Source organism: Uloborus diversus, chromosome 10 (genome assembly GCF_026930045.1).
Source record: "Uloborus diversus isolate 005 chromosome 10, Udiv.v.3.1, whole genome shotgun sequence".
NCBI lineage: Eukaryota > Metazoa > Arthropoda > Arachnida > Araneae > Uloboridae > Uloborus > Uloborus diversus.
In genome coordinates, this window is record NC_072740.1 from 130,196,243 (window position 1) to 130,218,981 (window position 22,739).

At 35.6% G+C, this 22,739-nt stretch overlaps 1 protein-coding gene across 2 annotated transcripts in view; it reads right to left on the bottom strand.

The window, feature by feature from the left end:
• The window catches only part of LOC129231864 (homeobox protein DLX-6-like), a 93,832-nt gene that overhangs the window by 44,639 nt on the left and 26,454 nt on the right, over positions 1–22,739 (bottom strand). For both annotated transcript variants that reach the window (XM_054866250.1, XM_054866249.1), the window contains one exon: positions 13,628–13,809. In XM_054866250.1, coding sequence (XP_054722225.1) covers positions 13,628–13,809 — 182 coding nt within the window. The remainder of the gene's footprint in view (positions 1–13,627; positions 13,810–22,739) is intronic.

The following is a 22,739-nucleotide window of genomic DNA, read 5'->3' on the forward strand; positions in this document are numbered from 1 at the left end:
CATATTCTATTGATTCAGCGTAAAGCCATTTCGATTTTTTGTTGTAAATTAAGATTTGTAAATTATATTGTAAAAATGAGTGATAAAAATCGTAAAAGAAAAGAAGTCACATAATTGTATTTTGTAAAAAACGTATCTGAAGATGAAAAACAAAATATTCTGGAAGTGAAAGATTCTCGGTCTATCGCAATGCTTTGCCCTTTTTTTAATTTTGAGTTATGAAAAAACTAAATACATAAATTATTCCAAAATTTCAATTTCTGCTAATTTAATTAAATATTTGTTGTTGATCATTTATTTTGTTAATTAATGGTAATTTGTCTGTTCAGTATTTTTTTTTAATTGTTTTTTGTTCCCGACAAACGATAAAACCGATAGAATATGTTTGGTGGCGTAGTGGCGTAGCCATAGAAAAGTTTCGAACGGAGATCGGATTAAATTTCGAAGAGGGGTATAGTAAGTTTTAGTCCTTTTTTATGAACAAAAAAGGAACACCTCTGAGTTTCGGAGAAGAATAGATCCCTAAATGCACCTTCTTTGATACGCCACCACGTATTGAGATATGATAAAAGTATGTCGACTTTTGATCCTTGAAAAGTTCCCGTGTGCGCCACTACAAGCAACCAAATTAACGTCCACATTCTCGGTTAGTGAAAAAAATCACTTGTAATGTATTAACCGAGCTATCATCTCTGTTAGATCCTAAGCCAAGAAAATGAACTTATTTTTATCGTAATTTCTTTTACACATTATCTTATCATATTGCATTACTCATGTCAAATGTTATAGCAGGCTGTACATACTATAATTGCTGTGGGTGTTAAATATTTTGATAACATTGACACTTTGTTATATGAATGTTGTTTCGAGAATCAAGAAATTTTCTCATTTCACTTTAGCTCGGCAAAAAAAAAAAAATTCTTTTTAAAATTCACACTTATAAACAACATTAACATATAATTTGTATGTGTAGATAATATAGGGCGATTTTGTGACAGAGCTAACGAAGTGGTGCCAATGAAAACAATTAGCTGGCGCTACTTGAAACACATTGAAATTATTGCTTGCCATGCTTTTTATTAGCTGAACACATATTTTGTTTGTAAAATGCTCTCTTCGATACATGTGAAGAAAATAAAGAAAAATTAAAAAAGGGTTACGTAGCTTCAAATCCATATTGAGCCACCTTTTAATTTCGCTTAATAACCCCAAAGCTGAGTTTTACTATACAAGAAAACATATTTTCATAAGAAAACTGCTTAACTCATCTGAAAGGGGAAATAGTCAGCAATAACTGAAGACCGGTTTTAGACGCACTTAAATTAATTTAAATTTTCATGGCAATAAATCTCATTCAAGCTGCATTTTTCCATTCTTAGATAAACCTCCACATGAACATTGAAACATTTATCATGTGTGAATATATTAGTAACGTATACTCAGGGGCGTGTACAGAAATTTTAGGGCCCGTCAGAAATGACTTTTACAGGCCCCCTCCATATGATATACCCCTACGTCCCTACATATATTTCACCCTTCATTTTAAAAATCTTGGACCTTCTTCAGGCTTTTGCCCGGGCTAACAGGTGTCCTTCCCCCCCCCCCCGCCCCCCTGTGTAGGCTCCTGCGTATACTAATACTAAAGAGTAATTTAATGTGTTGGTTTCTGCAATAGAACCGTTCCGATTCTCCATCTATTAATTTAGTTTCTTCTTGAAAGCATTCTTTGAAAATTGCAAAAAAGAAAAAGAGATAAAAAGCAAGAAATGGAAAAATAAGAAGAAAGAAAACCTCAATATAGCTTTCATTTTGACGGAGCGAAAGGATTGATTTTTAGCCGAAGTTAGATTTTCTTTACGAAATTATTGCGCTTTTCAATAGTCCAGTGAGTCAGAACAAATTTTTGATAAGACGTTAAATTTAGTTCTTCAATAAGAATTTCACAAAACTTCAGATGCAATAAGGTAAAAAAAGGGGGGGGGGATTGAAGAGAAATAGAAAATGGATAAATCCGATGCGTGAATTTTTTTTCTGAAACACTTTCGTCAAACGGAAATAATAAAATGAACAGTATATAAGTTACGTGAAATCATCTCCTTTTGAACTGCCCTTTCTGAACCTCTACAAAAGCTACCATTATGTCTTTAAGATGTCTTTGTGTTTCCCAAACCTTTGAGGTCATACTGGCTTCTGCACTTCTATGTTTACTATACAAAATCCTCTCACTTCTGCTTGCTTATTAAAACCGAATCGAACATCCCTCGCACATTCTAGGTTTGTTATTTAGTTGCACGATGACCACACGCTACTAGTCGAACACAGGGGAAAAGGTGCGATGCTGATACTTGAGCACCGCCCGCGCTTGAGGGTATGATCATGTGCTCGTTAACTTTTTTTCGCCAATTTTTTTGCTTTTCGTTTCTTTTTCTTTTCCTTTTCTTCTGAATTTACGAAAAAGCCGAAGTGCCAAACCACTCATTTTAGCTACAGAATGCTGTTTGTTCGGGACCACCAAGTACCTCTGTGATTGAAGTCTGAGATATGAACTTTTTCCCATTCTTATGAGCCATTTCATTCTCCGTCACTCTGCGCAAATTTATTTAAATTCAAATGGGAATGATACTACATTTTCAGTCGTCAAGGTCGCTTGACTTTTTTTTTCCACGTTCCTTTTTATTTAATTTCGTCGCATTTATCGTTTTTTTTTTTTAAATTATTTTTTTCATTTACTAATTGTGTCCTCCTTCTTATGTAATTTGATGTGTACCATATTCTTCCAGAAATACGATTTGCTCATGAATAAACAACGCAGACATGATTTAAAGCTCAGATTCAAACCCTTCTTGTCAAAAGTATTCTTACGCAATAGTTGAAGAAAATGGGGGGGGGGGATCCACTTTCAAATTTGACACATTTGTATTACGAAAGAACTTGTTCGAATTTAGAAAGAAACAGACACGTTGTTCCTCCCTTTTCCCTTGGAATATTACATCATAATTCATTGTCTGTTACTATCCAAGAAACTGACCAGCTTCACATACAATAATGGATTGCAGACAAAGTGTCTTACCACCAAACAGACACACAGGAAAGATAAACGTCACAAAGAGAATGAAATAACACCCAAGGCACCGCACCGGTGGGAATCGAATCCACCAGCAATTGCGCGGGAAGCTCCCAGAGCAACCGCTTCCGCCGCTCGGCCACGGTGGCTTTAATTCATTTGAAAAAAAACCAAACTTTTACAAAAAGATATGTGCCTCAACTATGTTCGATTTTATGTCCACATATTTTCTGATATACCTTTACGTTGGGCAACAAACCTTTTCAATAAGCACTTAGAGGAAGAAGAAGAGTGACTCGAAGAGTTAATGAATCTGTATTGTACTATGTAATCGTATTGGGGCCGTGGTAGCCTGATCGGTAAGGCATTGGACTCGGGGCCGGAGGGTCTCGGGTTCGATCCTCACTGGTCGAAGACCCACCGTCGTCATTAATGGTGACTGGGCGACGTTAAATATGCTCGTGGTCACAATGTCCTCCAAGTGAAACGATACCTCTGGGGGTACCAGACTAGGAAGTTATTCGGCTCCTGGCCTGGTTCTAAATTGTCTCTCGAACTGTCCATAGATGGCACCACCATCTATTGTGTTGTCTTTGTGCTGTCCTGGAAAAACAAAATCCTGGAAACATTGTGGATTAATAGAGGTATAAGCTTCCCTAGTGGAATAGCAAAAACCTCAATCTGTGTGTAAGAAAGAAAGTAATCATATTTGATTCGAGTTAATAAACGGGTCCTGTATGACCAAATACACAAACTCGAAATGTATGTAGAATACAAATACAAACGGTTTGACTTAATATTATTCTTTGTTACGTCGTTACGATAGTGCATGTGTAAGGATGTGTGAAGTCAGTATGGTCCTTATTTTTCATTTTAACTTTGAAGGTGTCAAGTGTTTCGAAGTCTCTCTTGCGTAGCTAAAAATTTGATTCTTGATTAATAAAAATAGCATTTTCAAGTGAAGTTCTAAAGAAATTTTATATCTAAGGAACTAGCTGAAATGTAGCTGTGTGAAAGGGTCCTCTGATTGCTTGGACGACAGCATGTTTATCCGTTCTTGGAACTTTTCCTTCTAAGCAGAAAGTAGCTGGATCTGTACTCAGGTAAGAACTTCGTTGAGTTAAACAGTTTTAATTCTAACTTAACTGATTTGAAAGTCTAATCGACTGCAGCAATGCATAAATGATTTATGATGACTCTATGATCTACTGTTAACATTACAAAAATAAACAACCATTTTATTTATTTATTTTTAAATTATTGTTACCATTGAATCTGTTATTATTTATCCTCACAAAACTATTCTTATTTGTTTTAAACTGCTGGTTATTACTTTTTCAGCAAAATCTGTGTTAAAATGTTTGAGGTCATTTTTGTAGAGTAAGTTTAACACAATATTTAAAAATGCGATAAAATTTTAAACGGAAGTTAACGACACTTTCACATTTTACTTATTAACAGTTGAACTGTTACTATTCAAACAGCAACTATGGTGAAAGTAACCGTAATATGAATAATCACGGACAATAAACAATAAATCACAAGGTTGTACGGCTCGGTGAGTGATAATAGACTCCAGTGGTGGCAAGTTGGGAATCGAGGACGGAGAGGACATTAAACCGTTGACTGGTAACCATTGTTCAAACCTCGTGGGGAGTGCTGTTGTGTGTACCCTTTTGGTGCATTCCTTCTTTCCCCCTTTCCCTTTTTTCTATTAACCTGACAGCTCAATCTCAATTCTCAAACAGACAAACTGGACCAGCCTTTTAGAAGAAGAAATGTCAACGAAATTGAAAAGGGGCATCCAGAGAAGGAGCGTTTTCTTTCTGTGGTACTGAAAAATGGGGATATGGGGAATTCATTCAGTACTTTGCTTATGTATCACCTGTATATTATCTCCCAATAACGTTTGATTCTACTGTTAATTGCTAAACAAGGCAAATTGTGATAGAACGGATTTTCCTCCTCTCCCCTCATTTTGTTGTTGGAGTTAAGACGGAGTTTTGGAATTGAGACGGCCTCCCTTTAAAAAATTCACATTTTCCTTTTTCTTAGAACACTGGGAAATCAGTTCTCTAAGAAAGATTGTCATAATTATTAAGGCAAATTGTGATAGAACGGATTCTCCTCCTCTCCCCTCATTTTGTTGTTGGAGTTAAGACGGAGTTTTGGAATTGAGACGGCCTCCCTTTAAAAAATTCACATTTTCCTTTTTCTTAGAACACTGGGAAATCAGTTCTCTAAGAAAGATTGTCATAATTATTAAGGCAAATTGTGATAGAACGGATTCTCCTCCTCTCCCCTCATTTTGTTGTTGGAGTTAAGACGGAGTTTTGGAATTGAGACGGCCTCCCTTTAAAAAATTCACATTTTCCTTTTTCTTAGAACACTGGGAAATCAGTTCTCTAAGAAAGATTGTCATAATTATTAAGGCAAATTGAGTGCACATTCGAATTATTAAGATTTTGAATTAAAGTAATTTATTACACTAGTCATTCATTGCTGGCTTCGGCTGGATTTACATTAATGCTTAACATTGGCAGTACTTAAGTGCTGTCTAACTTACAAACGTCCATGTCAATGGCAAATAACGGTTTCGCTGACAAGATTTCGTATTTTATTCGAAAGCAATCTTTGGAAAGTGAAAAAAGAAACTATTGTAGCCCGTCGATCCGATCGGCATCAACGAATGAAAGTCGAATAATTTTCAATCTGTCAAACTAAAATTTATATTTCTCGTCTCAAAATAGAAATTTGGGGAAAAGTTTGTCCATCTAAATAAATGAATGGTGCGGACCACAAAGTTATCCTTCAAGCTTATATAGAATCTAGCTTTGCAAAGTTAGTCATTTGAATTAGTTTCTGCTTTTTTATATAGAATGAAAAAATTAACATTTCATATTCTTGCTTGTATTTTCGATCCCCTTAACAGCTGCGGCAATGATGCAACTACCTCAGAATTTTTTCTTACTGCTTCATTTTATATGAACATAAATTTAAAAAAGACAAAGGCTTTCAATCTTGTGTTTTATTCTGCAATACATGCTTATTGCTTTTATTACTATTATTGTTTTGGAAGAATTTCGTCTAGGAGAGAAATTGAAAAAAAAAAAAAATTCAATACAGCTTCCAGATATTGGAAAATTAGCGGAATTTATGAATCAGAAACTTTATCGTTGAACACATTAAAAAAAATTCAAATTCTCTCGAGATAGTCTATTTTGGAGTGCTATCTTATTAAACTACTATGAAGTACAATCAAGTGTTTTGTTCGGATCCATAGCGAAAGTGCGAGGACTATTTGAGACAGTTAGAATTTGGGCGTTTTCAATTTTGGGTAAAACGCGTTTCAAGTTCCGGTCCTCTATTGGTTTGGGTAGGCTTTTATTGATTTTTTTATTTTGCTGTATAGCGGCACATACCAGCGCTACTAGAACTATCTTTTGCCCCAAAACAGAGGCGAATTTTCTTTACTATTTATACAGCTTATCAAGTTTTTAATTTTGGCACTTACAATCCATGCTTTTCACTGCCCCCATCTAACATTTTTTCGACGAGGTTCATAAGGCTCAGCTGGTCATTGGACTCAGCTAGAAATTTTATTACGTTTGTTTCTCTGTTCAAAAAATGGCTAGTGATATAGTTCCGTCCTAACCTAAAGATCCAATTTCTGCCCATTTGTAGTTGACTCAGTTTCTAGGTTTGGTATGAAGATAAATATTATCCTACAACGCTAAAAAGCAGTAAGAGCACTAAAATGAAGGAAAACATTCTACACATTTCAGTATTTCCACCATCCACCTAGCAATATTAAATGGTATAAATGCTCGTCTTCGCGAAACTAACCATTTGAGAGAAACTGCTTAGCTCAGACGACAATATACGGTTAAAGAGGACTTTCTTCTACTAAAAGTTTGAAAAGAAAATGCACGCAACTTCCACGCACTGAGTGGACTGTTCGTGCGTTCGAACCGCTTGAATGGGGTTGAAGCGAGCACGACTATTTTGCGGCAGAAATGTGCTATGCAGATGAGACGATTCGATTCGAATGTTTCGATTCTTTTCTGCTATCCTTTCGCTCGAAAAAAGAAGTCTATCGTGGCACGAACCTATAGGAAATGTTTTTATACGCGTGTTCTTTTCTTTTTTTGCTAGCATGCGAGGGGGGGGGGTTGTGCCCCTTCTCATTCTCGACAGGCAGAGAACACCCATTCGGAGAGAACAAAGGTAGCCCAAAGACAGACGCACAATCTATCACCTGCGCTTCCACAGATCCCCTCCCCCCTCCGAGTGTGTTCTTTTTCCTCTTCTCTATCATTCAGTTTCGGTCCGTCCCTGTCCCGTAGCTAAAAGCGAACTTCCCTCGACATCGTTTTTCATTCCCCTACTTCGAAACCTCCCAGTTCTGCTCAATGAGTCGCTTCGAGTTTGAAACATTTCGGGCGCCGCTTCCATATTGAACAAATTTTACTCCTAGTTCTCGTCAGCTCGATCGACGCTCGATCAAAACTCAATTGCCAAATGTTTATTTTCAAATTAGGAATCATTTCAATACTCTGAGGTTATCGTCATTTCAGAGAAACAGTAATATAACTAAGCCTCAGAACAACAGTAAGGTAACCTACTGTTGCTTTGAGGCGATAATATAGGCATTGGTTAAATAAAATAGCATTTCGGAATGAGATTCATCAAAATCTGGAGTCAGGTTTTCCGTAGTTTTGTCCTTTGCTGAAGGACCAATACCTCGGAATTTTTATCCGTGATTTACAGTTGACGCTAAATTTTACGAACTGTTTGGGACTACGAAAATAGTTCATAAAATCGAATAGCATTGTTTCAATAAAATACATTTTGGGACTGGTTAGCTGCTCGTAAAATCGTGCGTGTTCGTGAATGAAAGGTTCGTAAAATCAAGCGTCAACTATCCTCGTGAAAATAATGGACGCAAGCAACCCTATTCAATATCATATCAGTATTGTCACCGAACGGAAAGTGTGATATAACGACTAAAGTTCCGCTTCAATAAGTTGCGACTTGACCTTGGGAATATTCATTTTTTCTTGGGGAGTTTACTGAAGGAGTTAAGTATTACTGGTCCTGAGTTGTGTTGGATTATCTTCGCAGTAGTATCGCAACAGTAATCCAGATTACCTCTGCCAATAACACTTCCCTCTTTGAGTCAACTAACGCCTCATGGCAAATAAAGGCTCTCATGGTCAGGCCCCAACTTAACACAGCCGAACCAGACAATGTGCTACTCGATAGGACAATGTGAGATGTACTTAGTGTGAGTTGTATTTCGAGTAAAATGTGTTAAAAGTATTTGGTATCAGAAGAGAAAAAATACGTTGTCTTAAGGAAAAACAAAGAAAAGGAAGCAGCTACATGAAAATCTACAATTATTACCACAAGTGACCAATAATCGGGTTAATTTTAGAAATCACACTTGATGAAAATTAGTTTTCATCTTTCGAAACTATCTGTCTGGAATTTTTTTTCAGAAATACTTCCAAGTGCATTTGAATTTGAAATATCTTTTAAATAAAGCATATGTTGGGAAAATAACTATGTTTTAAAAATAATTCATATTGCTGTTTTGTATGTAGAATATACACGATGCTCGCCGCCAATAATCGATACCAAGTGGTCTATCTAACGCTTACAGCACAGCCGTTTCAAGCCACAGTCCTGCAGTCTTTATCGGGGTGTAATAACAAAAAAAAAAAAAAAAAAAGAAAAAGTGGAATGAACAGCATGAATATAAATATTTTTGACTTTTACAACGAAGTATGCTTCGTTCTAAGTTTTGTGAACTGCCGAAAAAAGAGAAGATAACATAGCTTCTATTAGAAATATTATACCAAAATATCGATCCAACCTATTAATTAAAAAATGCATCATGAAAATGGGAATGGGAAGAAGAAAGATATTTTTCCTGCATTTGTGAATTACGTTTTGTTGCCAAATGAAAACTTTTTAATTTGTGTATAATGTAAACGTGCGTTAGATAGTATGTTAACCTATCTCTAACGAAAAGAAAGGAAATTTCTAACATAGGTTCTGTAAAATATTTTTCTTGGAAATGCTTGAAAAGTAGGCGGTGAAAAAATTGCCGGAATCCTTTTCCGTTAATATTACACACATGCTGATGGTGCGAACAAGTTAATAAAGTTGACGCTCGATTTTACGAACTGTTTGAGAGCAGAAAAAGTGTTGGAAAAACGATTCATAAGTTGTTCGTAAATCGGGAATGCTCGTAAAATCGCATCTGACGACTAATGCAAAAGGAGAGTAAAATCGCGTTCGTTGAAAGTGAAGTGTTGAATGAGGGGCAGGTCCCCAGTATCTGCGCAGTAGGGGATTTCTGAAAGGTGGTTTTGTGGTAGTCGGTGTAGGATCCCCCGAAGACTGTTTGCAGAGCCCCGTAGAGGCACGCGCGCACGCTCCTGACAGAGATATCTACTCGTCGACCCCTCTCTCATTCTTTTGCATTTACAGGATGTTTATTCACCGCGTGAGCCTCCAAAACCTTTTTACGCATTTCTTCACGCAAAAGATTTACCTCTCTTATTTATTGATTTTCCTATGGCTCTCGGTTGTTACTTTCTTAAAAATCACTCCGAGAATCTGTGTTTCGATAATGGAATTGCTCATAGTCATATTTAGTAATAACTCATATGAAGGTCGATCAACTCGTGAACAAATACTTAGGAGCAATTTCAGACGCATGTATAGAACTGGTTTTAGCTATAATTTGCTTCATATAAGTACTAATATGGTTAAATGTCTCAACATTATGTATATTAGATATTTAACTTTCATTTTCTAAATTTCTACCAGGTTTGACCTGCTGAATGAGTTTATCGAATAAATGCGACACTAAAATCAAAGGATGTTATGTAAATAGAAGGTGTGCAAAATAGTGAGAAAAACATTCGAGTCAAAATATAAGTATTAAAAAGTCAATGGAAAAAATTACTAAAAGAAACTGAAACTAGTTTAGCTGTCTGCCCTTTTGGTGCTTTGATTATAATACTTCTTTTTGTGCTCTATAAGTTGACTTCCTACTAATATTCAGTTAATTTAACATGTTTTGAACCTATGCTTTAAATTATTATTGTTAAACTTTTTTTTTTTCGATTGCTTCAGATTGCTTCAGATTGCTTCAATTAGGTATTGATTCTGGTTAAAAGTTAAAAATGAAACCCCGCAACTTGGAAATGTTTGAGATTTTCAGGTGGGAAGTGGATTTGTGCAAGTGTAAATAAATCAGAAAGATGGCTTTTCTCCAGTGAACCGGATATCACTGTTCTCCGAGACGACCGTGCAAGTGTTAACAGCCCAGTTCGGCCTTGGTGCCTGTTATTTAGATTCAGAAAAATAAACGCATGAAAAGCAGAAAGTTGGTTCGCTTTTGTAAAAACAGGTTGAGTAAGACTGGACTTGCGTAACAGTTTGCGGAGGCTGAGCACCGGACCGCAACGAGAAAGTTTCTACGAAGGGTATAATTTTTTAACTTACTATTAAGTTAAACTCCTTTTAAGGGGTTGATTTATTCTGATTGTTACAACTTGGACACTATGTTAAACAAATATCTGTAGAAAAAGAAAATATTTTACAACTTCTCAGTATTGAGCTTTTATCTTTTCTCCATTTTATTTCCTGCTCGGACTTGGTAATCTCATTTCTGCTCAGCAGATCAAAGTGCGGAAAATTGTTCGAGCGGCCCACCCTCTAGTGTACGAATTTGCGGTCTTGTAACTAGAGATAGTACCTCACCACTTTTTTATTATCGAGAAAGACCAGGCATCCCTGGCAGGGAGGGGGGCTTTCTTTCCTTTTTCATGTTTTACTTAAGTTAATTTTATGAGTTTTTGAAGTCTTGCTTAATAAATGCGACACTAAAATCAAAGGATGTTATGTAAATAGAAGGTGTGCAAAATAGTGAGAAAAACATTCGAGTCAAAATATAAGTATTAAAAAGTCAATGGAAAAAATTACTAAAGGAAACTGAAACTAGTTTAGCTGTCTGCCCTTTTGGTGCTTTGATTATAATACTTCTTTTTGTGCTCTATAAGTTGACTTCCTACTAATATTCAGTTAATGATTTCGTCAAAAGGTTTTATTGGGACAATCCACTGACATCCGAAATTGTTTTTTAATGAGTAACTCACAGTTGAAGTCTTGCTTAAAATATAATATTAATGAGAATTCAGTACCATATTTAGAAACTACAAAGTTTATATTTTTATCTCAAACTGAAAAACATTTCAAAAACTGAAACTAAATTATAAGAATGTTCATTGTCGATTCGCAAATTTATAATTAATTCCAAATGTTATTTTTATCCAAGTCCTCATATCCAATTACATTCATAACATAACTTGAAATTCGAACAATAGTTTTGTCTTCTAACTCGTTATTCAGAAGCGGATTACACAAATTTTCCAATCTTTAAAACATGCATAGAAATTTTTCATTCTCAATTTGGTTCTTCATGGACTTGAGCTTTGTTTCCAAAAAATCAAACATTAACTTAAATTCTGTAAGAATGAAATTCTGCAGAATTTTCTTTCGTATTACAGTTATCACACAATACTTTCATTTGAAATTACTGTTATGAATATATAAGTAACAAGGTGTAAACATCATACACTTTTTCTATGTGTTTGCAAAGTAATTCATATTTTACGTAGACTCTTATGTAACATCAAAACAGAAAATCCAATGAATGCTTTAATTTTAATATTGGCTTAAAATTGTTTCTATTTCTTCGCACTTATTGTCAATTAATAAAATAAAACAGGTATCAAAATGGACGCTCATACCAGTTGGCTTCGGAGCTTGAGTTGAAACTTGTCGAGGACATTCTGAAGATGATACAGCTTACCATCAAGTTCCTTGATGCGGGTTGTCGGCTCATGAGTTCGAAGAAACTCAAAGCGGACATACCTGATTGTTAATTTTAGAGCCCAAAACGGTTATTTTTCCAAAAAAATGAAATTAAAAAAAGGGCAGGCACTCACCAAAAGCTTCCTTTCCAGACCATCAGGTACTTGACTGACTGGATTGGCCACCATTTTAGATGTCAGATTTTTGAACTGAGCATGCTATGCGGTCAATTGTTTAGCACAGTGAAGGGTGCAAATATAAATATTTGCAGAATCAACCCCATTAAATCGCGGCTCAGAGAGAAAAATAACACCTTCATCGTACTGAACTTTAAACCACATACCATGTTTTGTCCAAAAATCGGCGAATTTTTGAAATAGTTTAGGAGGCTTAATTTTCTTCCTACATTTAATTTTATTTACGAATGAAGTATGGAACGGAACGTAAACGTTTCTTATTTGGATTTAAATAATTTGATCTCGTTTATTTATACGTATGTTATAGACATAGTGAAATGAACGTATAAATAGAATTATTAAACTAGCCGTAAACCGCTTATTATCTATGTTTCATGTCTGATCTTGAGAGGTTATTAAACATTGAAATTCATAATTATTACTGGATAATTCTAACTTTATGAACGAAATGTTTTACTTATATTAGTTGGATAAAACTATGTATTAAAAAAAAGAAAAACAAATGCTGTTCTAAACAGCTTTATACGAATGAAAATTAACCCTGTTATCTCATTAAGATGACTCATTTTCAATTCTATTATAAAATATTATTGCTTTTAATAAAATCTAAAGCAAACTTTATCAATATTAGGACATATGAAGTTCTAGGAATTAGCTCCTCCTTATGACCTTCAGAAAATAATTAGAAACCCTCAAGTCAGAGACTAAAAAAGGGATCGAAAGTGAATTCGGGGGAATAGTGGTTAAGTAGCCATTGGCACAGAATTTAAACTATTGAAAACTGAGTGTACGTATGTATGTCACTCAAACTTCTTCAAACACCTGAGAATTGACGATCGATCCAGGTATCGATAAATTCGTAATTTTTCTGGCATCATGTCTAAAAAGGTTTCATATTTCTGCGCCTTTAATTAGCGGAGATATTAATTGAAACGCAAAAGGACGTTTCTACCACTCGAAGGAAAGCACGCTGGCACGAAAACTAGCCCGCTTTCAAATTCTTCTTTTTTAAGGTTACGTTTTTCTTGCCTCTGCAAAACAAGGGCTTCTTTTTGTATAACTTATGTTTTCTCTCTCGTTTTCTGTTTAAAGCGGAAGTGACTGAATGATTCGAGAAAATGTAAAGTACGAGCCGCAAGGCGGATTAGGATTGGAATGGTTCTAGAGGTGCGCTGCGCCGAAAATTAATGTACTGCTCACTAATTAATGTACCGTCTCATTTATAAAGAAGGGGTGAAGTCCCTAAAGTATACCGCCAAAGGCGGTGTACACCGATCCGCCGCAGACGGGTTGCACGAGTCGCCGTAAGCGGCGAGGTCGAGGTGGCCATCGACTAGTGTTTATCATATTAAAAGTGAAACGACTGTGGGGAGAGATATTAGATGATGCATTAAATGGGGATTGCGAAGTCTATAAAAGCAGCACGTGCTTTTAATGTTTTGATGGGGCGTTATTTGATAGAAGTTTACAATACCTGCGTCTGGGTAAGTCCTAGGCTCGCTGCTAGCTCCGCTCGCTCGGGAAGGGCCAGGTATTGAACCCTTTGAAACCGTCTGTTCAACTGTTGCAATTGCAAACTGGAATAGATTGTGCGTGGTTTTCGCATTTTCTTCCCTTTACCATTGACACGGAGACTTTCTTCAAGCTGAGATTTATCTGCAATGAGAAGTGGAAAAAATTAATTTATTTAATTTCTATGTATGAATTGTACATACAATCATCCCCTCTTCACAGCATAATGAACAAACCCGTTTTGTGTGAAATCCCTCGTAAAGAATTATTACAATATATGCAAACAGAGCAGATCACTATTTTTTAGAGAACATAATGAAATGGCTGATTCCAAGAAGAGTTTTTCCCTAACTAGAACCCAGAAAGAAACTGTTTTTGCATCGAAATTATATTGGGACTAATATTGGGACATTTTCGGGGGTTGCACATTATTATTGCAACAAAAGATGTCAATTTTTCAGTTTCGAATTACTGCTTGGAAAAAGTTAAAGATGCGTTTTTTTTTTTTTAGTCACATTTATTTTATTTATAATTCTTCAAGGATTAATGTAATACCACGTATAACCGCGAGAACTAATCATAGAAGTTTCGCTTGCCTGTGTTTGAGTTAGATTTAGGCTCTTTGCTGAAAATGGCAGTTTTAAAAATGTATACTACCGCCATTTTCATGCGTTTTTAGATTTTTTAATCGAAGAAAATATTTTTTATTCGGGAAGAAAAATTGGGCGACCCATGCGGAAAGCCATTTTGTGGAAATGAATACCACCCTTCAGGTACTCCATAAGAAAAGAAAAAAGATACAGTCAGAGATCCTGAGCTAAAGTATTTACTTTAGGACGCGTTTAGGTAGGTCTAAGTGACTGAGATTTTTGAGTAGCAAAATTATAATGCAAATCTTTAGAAGAGTTCTTCCTTTTTCCCATACAAATGTACTTGAAGCATTAAAAGAAGAAATAGTTGAAAAGTTTGATTTCTGAAAAGATATGTCCATAGATGGAAATACAGGGTGTCTGTTTCTAAAATCTTGCACCGATAAAGAAAATTGAAAAAAAAAAAAAAAAATCTTTCAGATTTAGCATCGTTCTTCTTTTTTTTTTATTTTGACTCTTATATCAAAATTTTATTGTTTTTCTTTTTCACTATGCTAATACACTTCTACTTGTGCACTTTTCGTAGTTCTAAGAAGATAAAGACGATTTTCAACTCCTCGCCGGGCACTAGCTCAGCCAAAATTTACCTTTGGTGCATGAGTTTGGTAGTTATAATAGTTCATACATGAATTTAAACTCGTTGATATTGGGTATAAGTATCTGCAATTTGGGTTTAAACCAAAGGTTCTTGGAGGGAGGTTCTGGGAAGTCGATGTAAAATTATAAAAGATTTTTTTGGGAGTTCATTGAAAAAGAAACGTGCTATTGGCGCGGATTCGAATTGTAATATTTTAGAAAAAACTACCGCGAAAGTAACCCAACTGAACTCGGCGTTTTAATTACCGTTCTTTATTACCCGAAAGAGAGGTAAATCTTTTCAAAGTCGTAGCCCAACTTATCAGATCAACACTATACTTGTACTAGGGTGTGGTCGAAGAAAGGAGGAAAGAGGGCCATGTCGTCGTCTTGAGTTTTGGCGGTTTTTATACATGCTCTTTAAATATGTCTTTATTAAAATCAAAGATGTTTATTCTGTTCGAATGTAGTGTGTTAATATGGCAAGAATTAATGCGCATTAGAGGTTTACAAATCGACAGTAGATTGTTAATTTTTTTCAGCCGGTGGAATGATAAATACGAGATTGACCTTCAGTAAAATAATGTGTGAGATTACTTATGAATGAAGTGATATATTAAACGTGCATCTTAGTGGAATCCATGAGGGACAAGCATCAAATATTAAACTTTTCCATAGCGTTATAGTTAGGTACAAATTTCATCGTAGTTTATTTATTGATAATAGAATTTTAATGTGTGTGGTACGTACGTATAATTGGTGCATCCGTTGCAAACTATTGCAATGTGATGCGTCAGTTTCGTTCGTTAGTGAGTTTAGACATGCGCGTTAGAGTCATTAGTGAATTAATACTCGTGCACGTCACGTGTCATACGTGTAGGATTTAAAATTGAGGAATCAGAGTTCTTTGAATTGTCATAATTTGGTACGTCGGTGCCGTTAGTATACTGAGAAATGAAGTACGTCAGGGCCATCAGCGAGTTTGAGCGTGGTGCATTAGTCCTATCAAGGAATGTAATAAGTGGTTCTTGAGTAAAGATGATTTATTTAAAATTTATTACGGGCAGTAGGAGTTAGTAAGGTAAATAGAAGGTAAATAGAATAAACTTTTTGTGTTTCTTCAGTCATGAATGACTAATATTGAAATATGAATAAAATTTGTGAAACACAGTGTCGGATCTAAGAGGGAAGCAAGCCGGGGCCCTCGTCCAGGGTGGCAACTTCTTGGTAGCTGGAAATTCAAGCCTAGTTCTGCATTTATTTTTGTTGAAACTCAAAATGATAACTTGATGAGTGGGGGAGGCAATTTTAAAATTTTCCCCGGCTCGGAAAAATCGTAGATCCAGCACATGTGAAACAACATTTTCCGAGCGTGGTCGGTTTTCTCTTTTCTTTTCTTCCCTTAATTAGAGCAGTACTAGTAAACTGTATGGATGCTGTATTTCACCATTAAGAGTAACCTGGGATAATGATTAATTAGTAGGGTTATGATAGCGCACAATGGTAAGATTAATTCTTTACAGCACAAAGTTTCAGGAAACAGAAACGACACTCATTGCGCAGAAATTTTATTGGGTTTTAAACAAAGCAAAATGAGTTGAAAATCACAAGATGAACTTGTGCTGGCTTATTGAAACCTACCAATACCAGTGAACAAAACCATTATTCGATGTTACCGACTCCTTTACTTAGGTAAGACAAAGCATAAACCGCTGCCCAAGTAGCTATTAGCAATATTTCGAAATGGGTTTAAAAATATATCATTATACATTCCGAAGTTTCAAAAATGGAGGTACTTTGTAATCCCACCGTGTCCCAAAGAGTGTACAATATAGCAATGTTAGTTGTCATAGCGAAATTATATGGCAGTAGTTTCATTAGTAAATAGTAATTTGTGTCATTTGTGTTTAATGTTGGTTATGTTACATATCAGTAAAAGAATCTGTTGAAACTTTTTATTGTACATACATGTTCTGAGGAGGTCCTTTTGGTATGGATGCCCTTCATACATGCGAGTTTCTATGAACAGCAATAAAGAAAGGGTTTTAATATTCATCGTAAAAGTCGGTAGAACCTTTTAGTAATTTATAGCTTTTCTCAAAAGATTACGCTGTTGCGATTTTAGCTTGGGTACTAGTTCTAAAATTTTAGGAATTTATGATCAGTGTAGCTTTGATTTTCTTTATCTTCGCAGGGCCCGACTAACTCAAAGTGAGGCCCAAGGCCCGCAATAATTTAGAGGCCCTCTAAAGACTGTCAGAATGCAGTGGGAGGCTCATAGAAAGTTGTTTTTCGATGCCCCTTTGTGTGTCAGAGAACTATGTTAATTATTTATAATGTATGATGTGTATTAATGAATCCCTTTCGGTGCCCCTTTGATCATAGGGTTCCCTAGCTATTGCGACATGGTAAATCTGCTACTGGCAGAATTTATAAAAAAATCCGCTTAAAGAACTTTTTTTTTTCCAATTCATAACTCATTATTTTAAGCAAAATTACATGTACGGTAATTTGTTTTATTAGTTTTAATGCTATCAGGGGCCAATCCAGGATTTTTTTCTTGCTACCTATTTTTGCGAAAGTATTGCATCATTCTATTTTTGTGAATATTCTTTTTTATCAGCATTGTTTTTGTGAACTTTTAGAGGCATCCTAATTTTTGTAAAAGAGAAGTAGAACAAGTGAAATTTTAGTTCAAAAAGTGTAAATGTCATCTAGTATTATTTTTAACAGGTTTCAATTTTTGGGTGGGGGGGGGGAGAGCTAAAAACCTAAGAAGTACCGAAAATACCATTGTAATTTCAGCTTAATGGGCTATGTAATGTGTACAATATTGGAAATTATGAGAAAAACGGTGCCCCAAAGTATGTTAAAAGATTGTGATGATATTGCATAAATACACTTTGGCGAGAAACAGCTAAAAATAAGTTAAAATACCACAAAAAGGTTGCTATTTAAGCGATTGTTCATATAAACCTGCTTAGAATTTTATTTTATGAGTAAATTTTGTTTTAAACAGAGAAACAAGTTTTATATTTTAAAATGCAAATTTTTGTGAAATTTTCGATGTTTTTGTGAAGCTACTGATTTTATTATTTGATTTTTGTGAAAGTACCTATTTCAAAACAAGATTTTTGTGAAGGTACCGAAAAACGGTAGCAAAATCAGCCTGTATTGGACCCTGGCTACGCATTATTATTTAAAGAAATTGGGGCCCGTTTGGAGGATGGGGCCCCAGTCCCAGGCCTAGTAGGCCTGTGCGGTAATCAGGCCCTGTATGTTCGTATGTTAGTGTTGGTATATTTACATGGTTTTAGAACAGTACTTTAAAAACCTTTATGTAAGGCACCCACATTTTAACTGACTGAATTCAGGTTCATTTTAAATGTGTTTATTCTTTCTGATTGATAACTACGGCTAGAAAGTTGAGTGGCGGATTCATTAATGCCACTTGGGAACAAAAGTTTTAAGTCATGGACTGATCACTCTCCCGAGAGTAAATAACTCAATAAGAAACCATGTCATACTCTGCAGAGATACAAAGGAGGATCTCCGCTGTCTTGTAAAAAAACTAGGTGAAGTACCTATTCCTGATATGAGAGTTATAGAATTAAAAACATAATCACAGGAAGTAAAATTGATTAGGAAGAATTTAAGAGTATTTTGTACACAATTATAAATGTGACATGCAAGAGAAGAATGTGGAAACTGGATTCTGAACTTAATTGAAAATTGAGAGAAGAAGCGCAAAAGATGGTTTAAGTACTAGTCAAAGCGCAGTCAAAAATGATAAGTTTGAAATTACAAAATGAATGCCTGATTTCAACACAACGGGGGCAGTAGCGTAACTAGGGGTTGGCAGGAGTGGCTCTCGCCAGGGGAGCAGCAGATAGGGGGGGTGGCATTTCGACTGATTAATTTTTTTTTTTTTTTTTGATCAAATAATTTGAAAAAGGCTTTAAAAAATTAAAAAGAAAACTCGCAAGAAAAAGAGCTAGAGGGGGTATATATATATAAACACATATATAACATCTACTGAGAAGGAACATTGGGCATCATTGAAAACAATTCTAAAAAAGAAAATAAGAAAAAAAATTACAATGCTGCCTCCTATTTGTCGAATCAATTAATCAAAATGTTCAAAAAAATAAATAAATAAATAAATAAAAATTAATTTGAATTTTAACACCTGGAATTCAACTTATGTTTTTCGCAATCACGAGCGTGTGTGTGTTTGTGAGCAGGCACGAATGTGTGTATGTGTGTGTGTATGTATGCGTGGGTAGGTGTGTGTCTATATATGTGTAGGTGTGTATGTATGTGTGTAAATGTGTGTGTAGGTGTGTATTTAAGTGTGTGTGTAAGTGTGTGTGTGTAGGCGTGTGTGTGTGAATGTGTGTGTAGGTGTGTGTGTGAATGTGTGTGTAGGATATAGACGCAACCTGGAGACTTTGCTCTCTAGAGGAGCAGCATCGGGAGAGGCCGGTCGACGGTGGTGCTGCAGAGGGAGGCGGGGAAAAATAAAATCATAGGAATATCAAAACAGTCAAATGAGGACAATGAGCAATGTGATTGCTCAAAAAAAAATTTTTTTTGGAGGTCACAATGACCTCCGGTGACTTCCCATTTGGGTGGCCCTGAGGGGGGCGGGCGCAATTTCTTTAGTTCGCTAGGGGCGCTAGACCCCATAGTTACGCAACTGAACGGGGGATAGCAATTAACAAACATGGAACGTCAGGCTAAATGAATCCTTATACATACTAAACACTTGATTATATTTGTTACCGTATAATGTCCTTCCGATTTTTGCACGAGAATCCCAGAATAAAATTGAAGACGCTGACTATATGAAAAACATATCTGTACCTCAGAGCCAGAAGAACGTAAGTCACATTATGATAATTTTACACATTAGAGAAAAAATTTTGTCTGGAGCATGCAAAGGATGGAACGCACACTTTTTTAACCTCGGGAAAAAAAAATGGAAAGGATTTTTTTTAAAAGAATTATGTTCACATGGCTCGGTGCGGAATAGGCGTCTACATACAATGCACTAATAAACGGAAAATCGCAAATTTTGGACATGCGTCCTTCTGGCTCTGAGGAGCAGATATTGCTTAGAATGTTTAAAATAAAATCCAGAGAGTTTTCGAAAGAAATTCGTACAACACTTCAGCATAGTCAAGAAAGGATATGATGAGAATTTGTTTTTGGATTGAGTAATAGTTTTGAGGACACGATGACTGGTTTGGAAATCAAAGTGTTTTATACCTTAAAATATTTGACCATTTCAGAATAAACGGACATGAGAGTGCTATATGAGCCAAGTGAACATTTCTTGGATGAGTGGCCGAAACATCGTTGCACCTATTCAGTTGACTGGAAACTTTATTTATATGAAAGCGCACGAGAAGACTGCAAGAACTCTGCAAATGAATATACACATCTATCCGCTCCCCCCCCCCCTCACTGTAAAAAAAAACTGTAAATTTTGAAGAAGTTATCCGTATTTTTTACAGAAAAAAACTGTTCGTAATAAAATACAGGATTTCTCTGTTTTTTTGAATCTGTAACCGGTTATACTTTGTTTTTCTTCGAATCTTCGAAATTTCGAGCGCGTGTTTGGATTTTGGTTCTCGTGCTCGAGTTTTTGATCTTATATTTATTTAAAGCGAGTAAGTCTTAAATCGTTTGCAACTTCCATTTCATTGCATCCAAATCAATATTTTATTATTATGTTTTTTTGTCATCTGTTACAGAGGCATATTCGGAAATGTACCTTTGTATACATGTATTTCGTAGTAGTATAGTAAATATTGAAATGGATTTATGAAAGTATAGTATCATTTTTTAATCTTTATAAAATAATAAATCAGCTTGAATAAATAATAAAAATACGGAAGATTTCTGTAAAATAAACGGAAGAAAACTGGCGTCCTGGCTGACAGTTTTTTTCTGTAAATTTTACGGATTTTTTTTACAGTGCTCCTCTTTGGGAAAATCCGAGTGCTTTGGGAAAGAAGTTAAAAGAGAAGCAATCACGAATTGTACCGCCGCAAAATTTATGTAACAACATGAAATGTTCTCTAGTGGGAAGGAGGAACACTAGGTTTCGGTGTGCTAAAGCACGAATGGTGCTCAGGTTCCACGAACTAAACGGGTAGTGACTTCGTAGGAAGTTATTCTTCGGTGTTAACAGCACGGAGCACTGCTCCATTTTTTACTGATGAATTGCTGTTTAGTCAGTTTTTACTGTCGGGAAAATTCACCAAAATTATAAAATGTCAAAATCAGTTGTGGAAATAGCACTCAAAACGGGATATTAGATTCTGGAGTCCCTGTCTCGTTGATAAGTGAATTTGGTGAGGGAAAGATTGAAATCGCTTCCGCGTTCGAAGAGGGGGAAATAATTCCTCTAAGGCTGATACGAACAGAAATTGATGGCAGTAAACACGGAGAAATTGTTGTGACACGCTCTGTCTCGAAAAAGCTGGTTTATGATCTGTTGATTTTCTCAACTGCCTGCTTACCATTCAATTAAGATGTGATTTTATTTACTAGGGCAAATGATAGGTACAGGCCCGGATCTATAAATTTTGGGCCCCCCTCAGTGGCGCACACAAGGGAGGGGTCCAGAGGGTCCGTACCCCTCCCATAGCTCTTGCATTTTTCTTATTTCAACTGATTATGATTTTATGTACTTTATACACAAAATATTTCCAAACAAAGAAAACAAGAATTTCAATTCTAATAATAGGGGAAAAAATCCTCTTGTTAGAAGATTTTTTAGAAAATGTGTACATTTCTTGTAACGAATTGCACAAGCGAGAGATCTTTCTCGACTTTGGAGAAGGCTAAAAACATACTTAAATAGTACTATGTATATTGAACGTTTAATGTGTTCTTGTACTGCTGAATTCAAGCAATGTCACCATCACACACTGAGGAAGTTATGAATAAAATCGAAAAATGAACTAGAATACTAAATTTTACTCTACGATGTTTTGTAAACCTATAGAGGCAGACTATGGGTGACTGTAAATGAAAACAGAGTAATAATAATGTTTTTAGTTTTGTAATTACAGGTTAAAATGAGATTTTTCCTGTTCTTCAGACTTGATGCTTCTTCTACTTGAATTTGGGCATCTGTTTTCATTTATGAACAATGTTAAAAGTAAATACATTGCATAAATTCGTTTGCTTTCTGGTAATTTGAGTATCTGTTATTAATATTTTTTTATTAATTAGTGCTAATTATTTATTCAATAATTTATTTTTTACTGTTTTTGTTCTCAAGAATCAATAAAATCAAGTCAATATGTTTGACGGCATATTGGGGTATGATATGAAAATGGGACTTTTAACTATGGACCCTCCCCTTGCAAAATTTCTGTGTGCGCCACTGGCCCCCCTGCAACAGAATCTGTAGGGCCCCTTCCCAGAGGTCAGCAGTGTATACTTGCAACGTTAATAAGTTTTAGTGCTATTTTTTTTCCCTCCAACTACTAGGGCCGTTGGGCCCCTTAAGGACGTGCTCCGCCCCCCGCTCTGCGGGTACGTAGATCCGGGCTTGGATAGGTAGTGGTGTTAAAGACAATACAAGGTAGAGAAACCGTCGAAAGGTACAATAAAAATGCCATAAACTCTAAGGAAAATAATGCACCGCAAATGAGGTATTTAAGTAACGAAACTTGCGTTGTTTCTGAAACTGCGTCAGGCAGAGAAGCTTTTACAGAATAGTGAAAAAGGTGACAAAAGTCTGAAATATGCTTGCAACACAAGGAAATTTACAATTATAAACTACGAGGAAACTGGAGTTCAAATAATATCCTTTTACGCTTTAGGTTA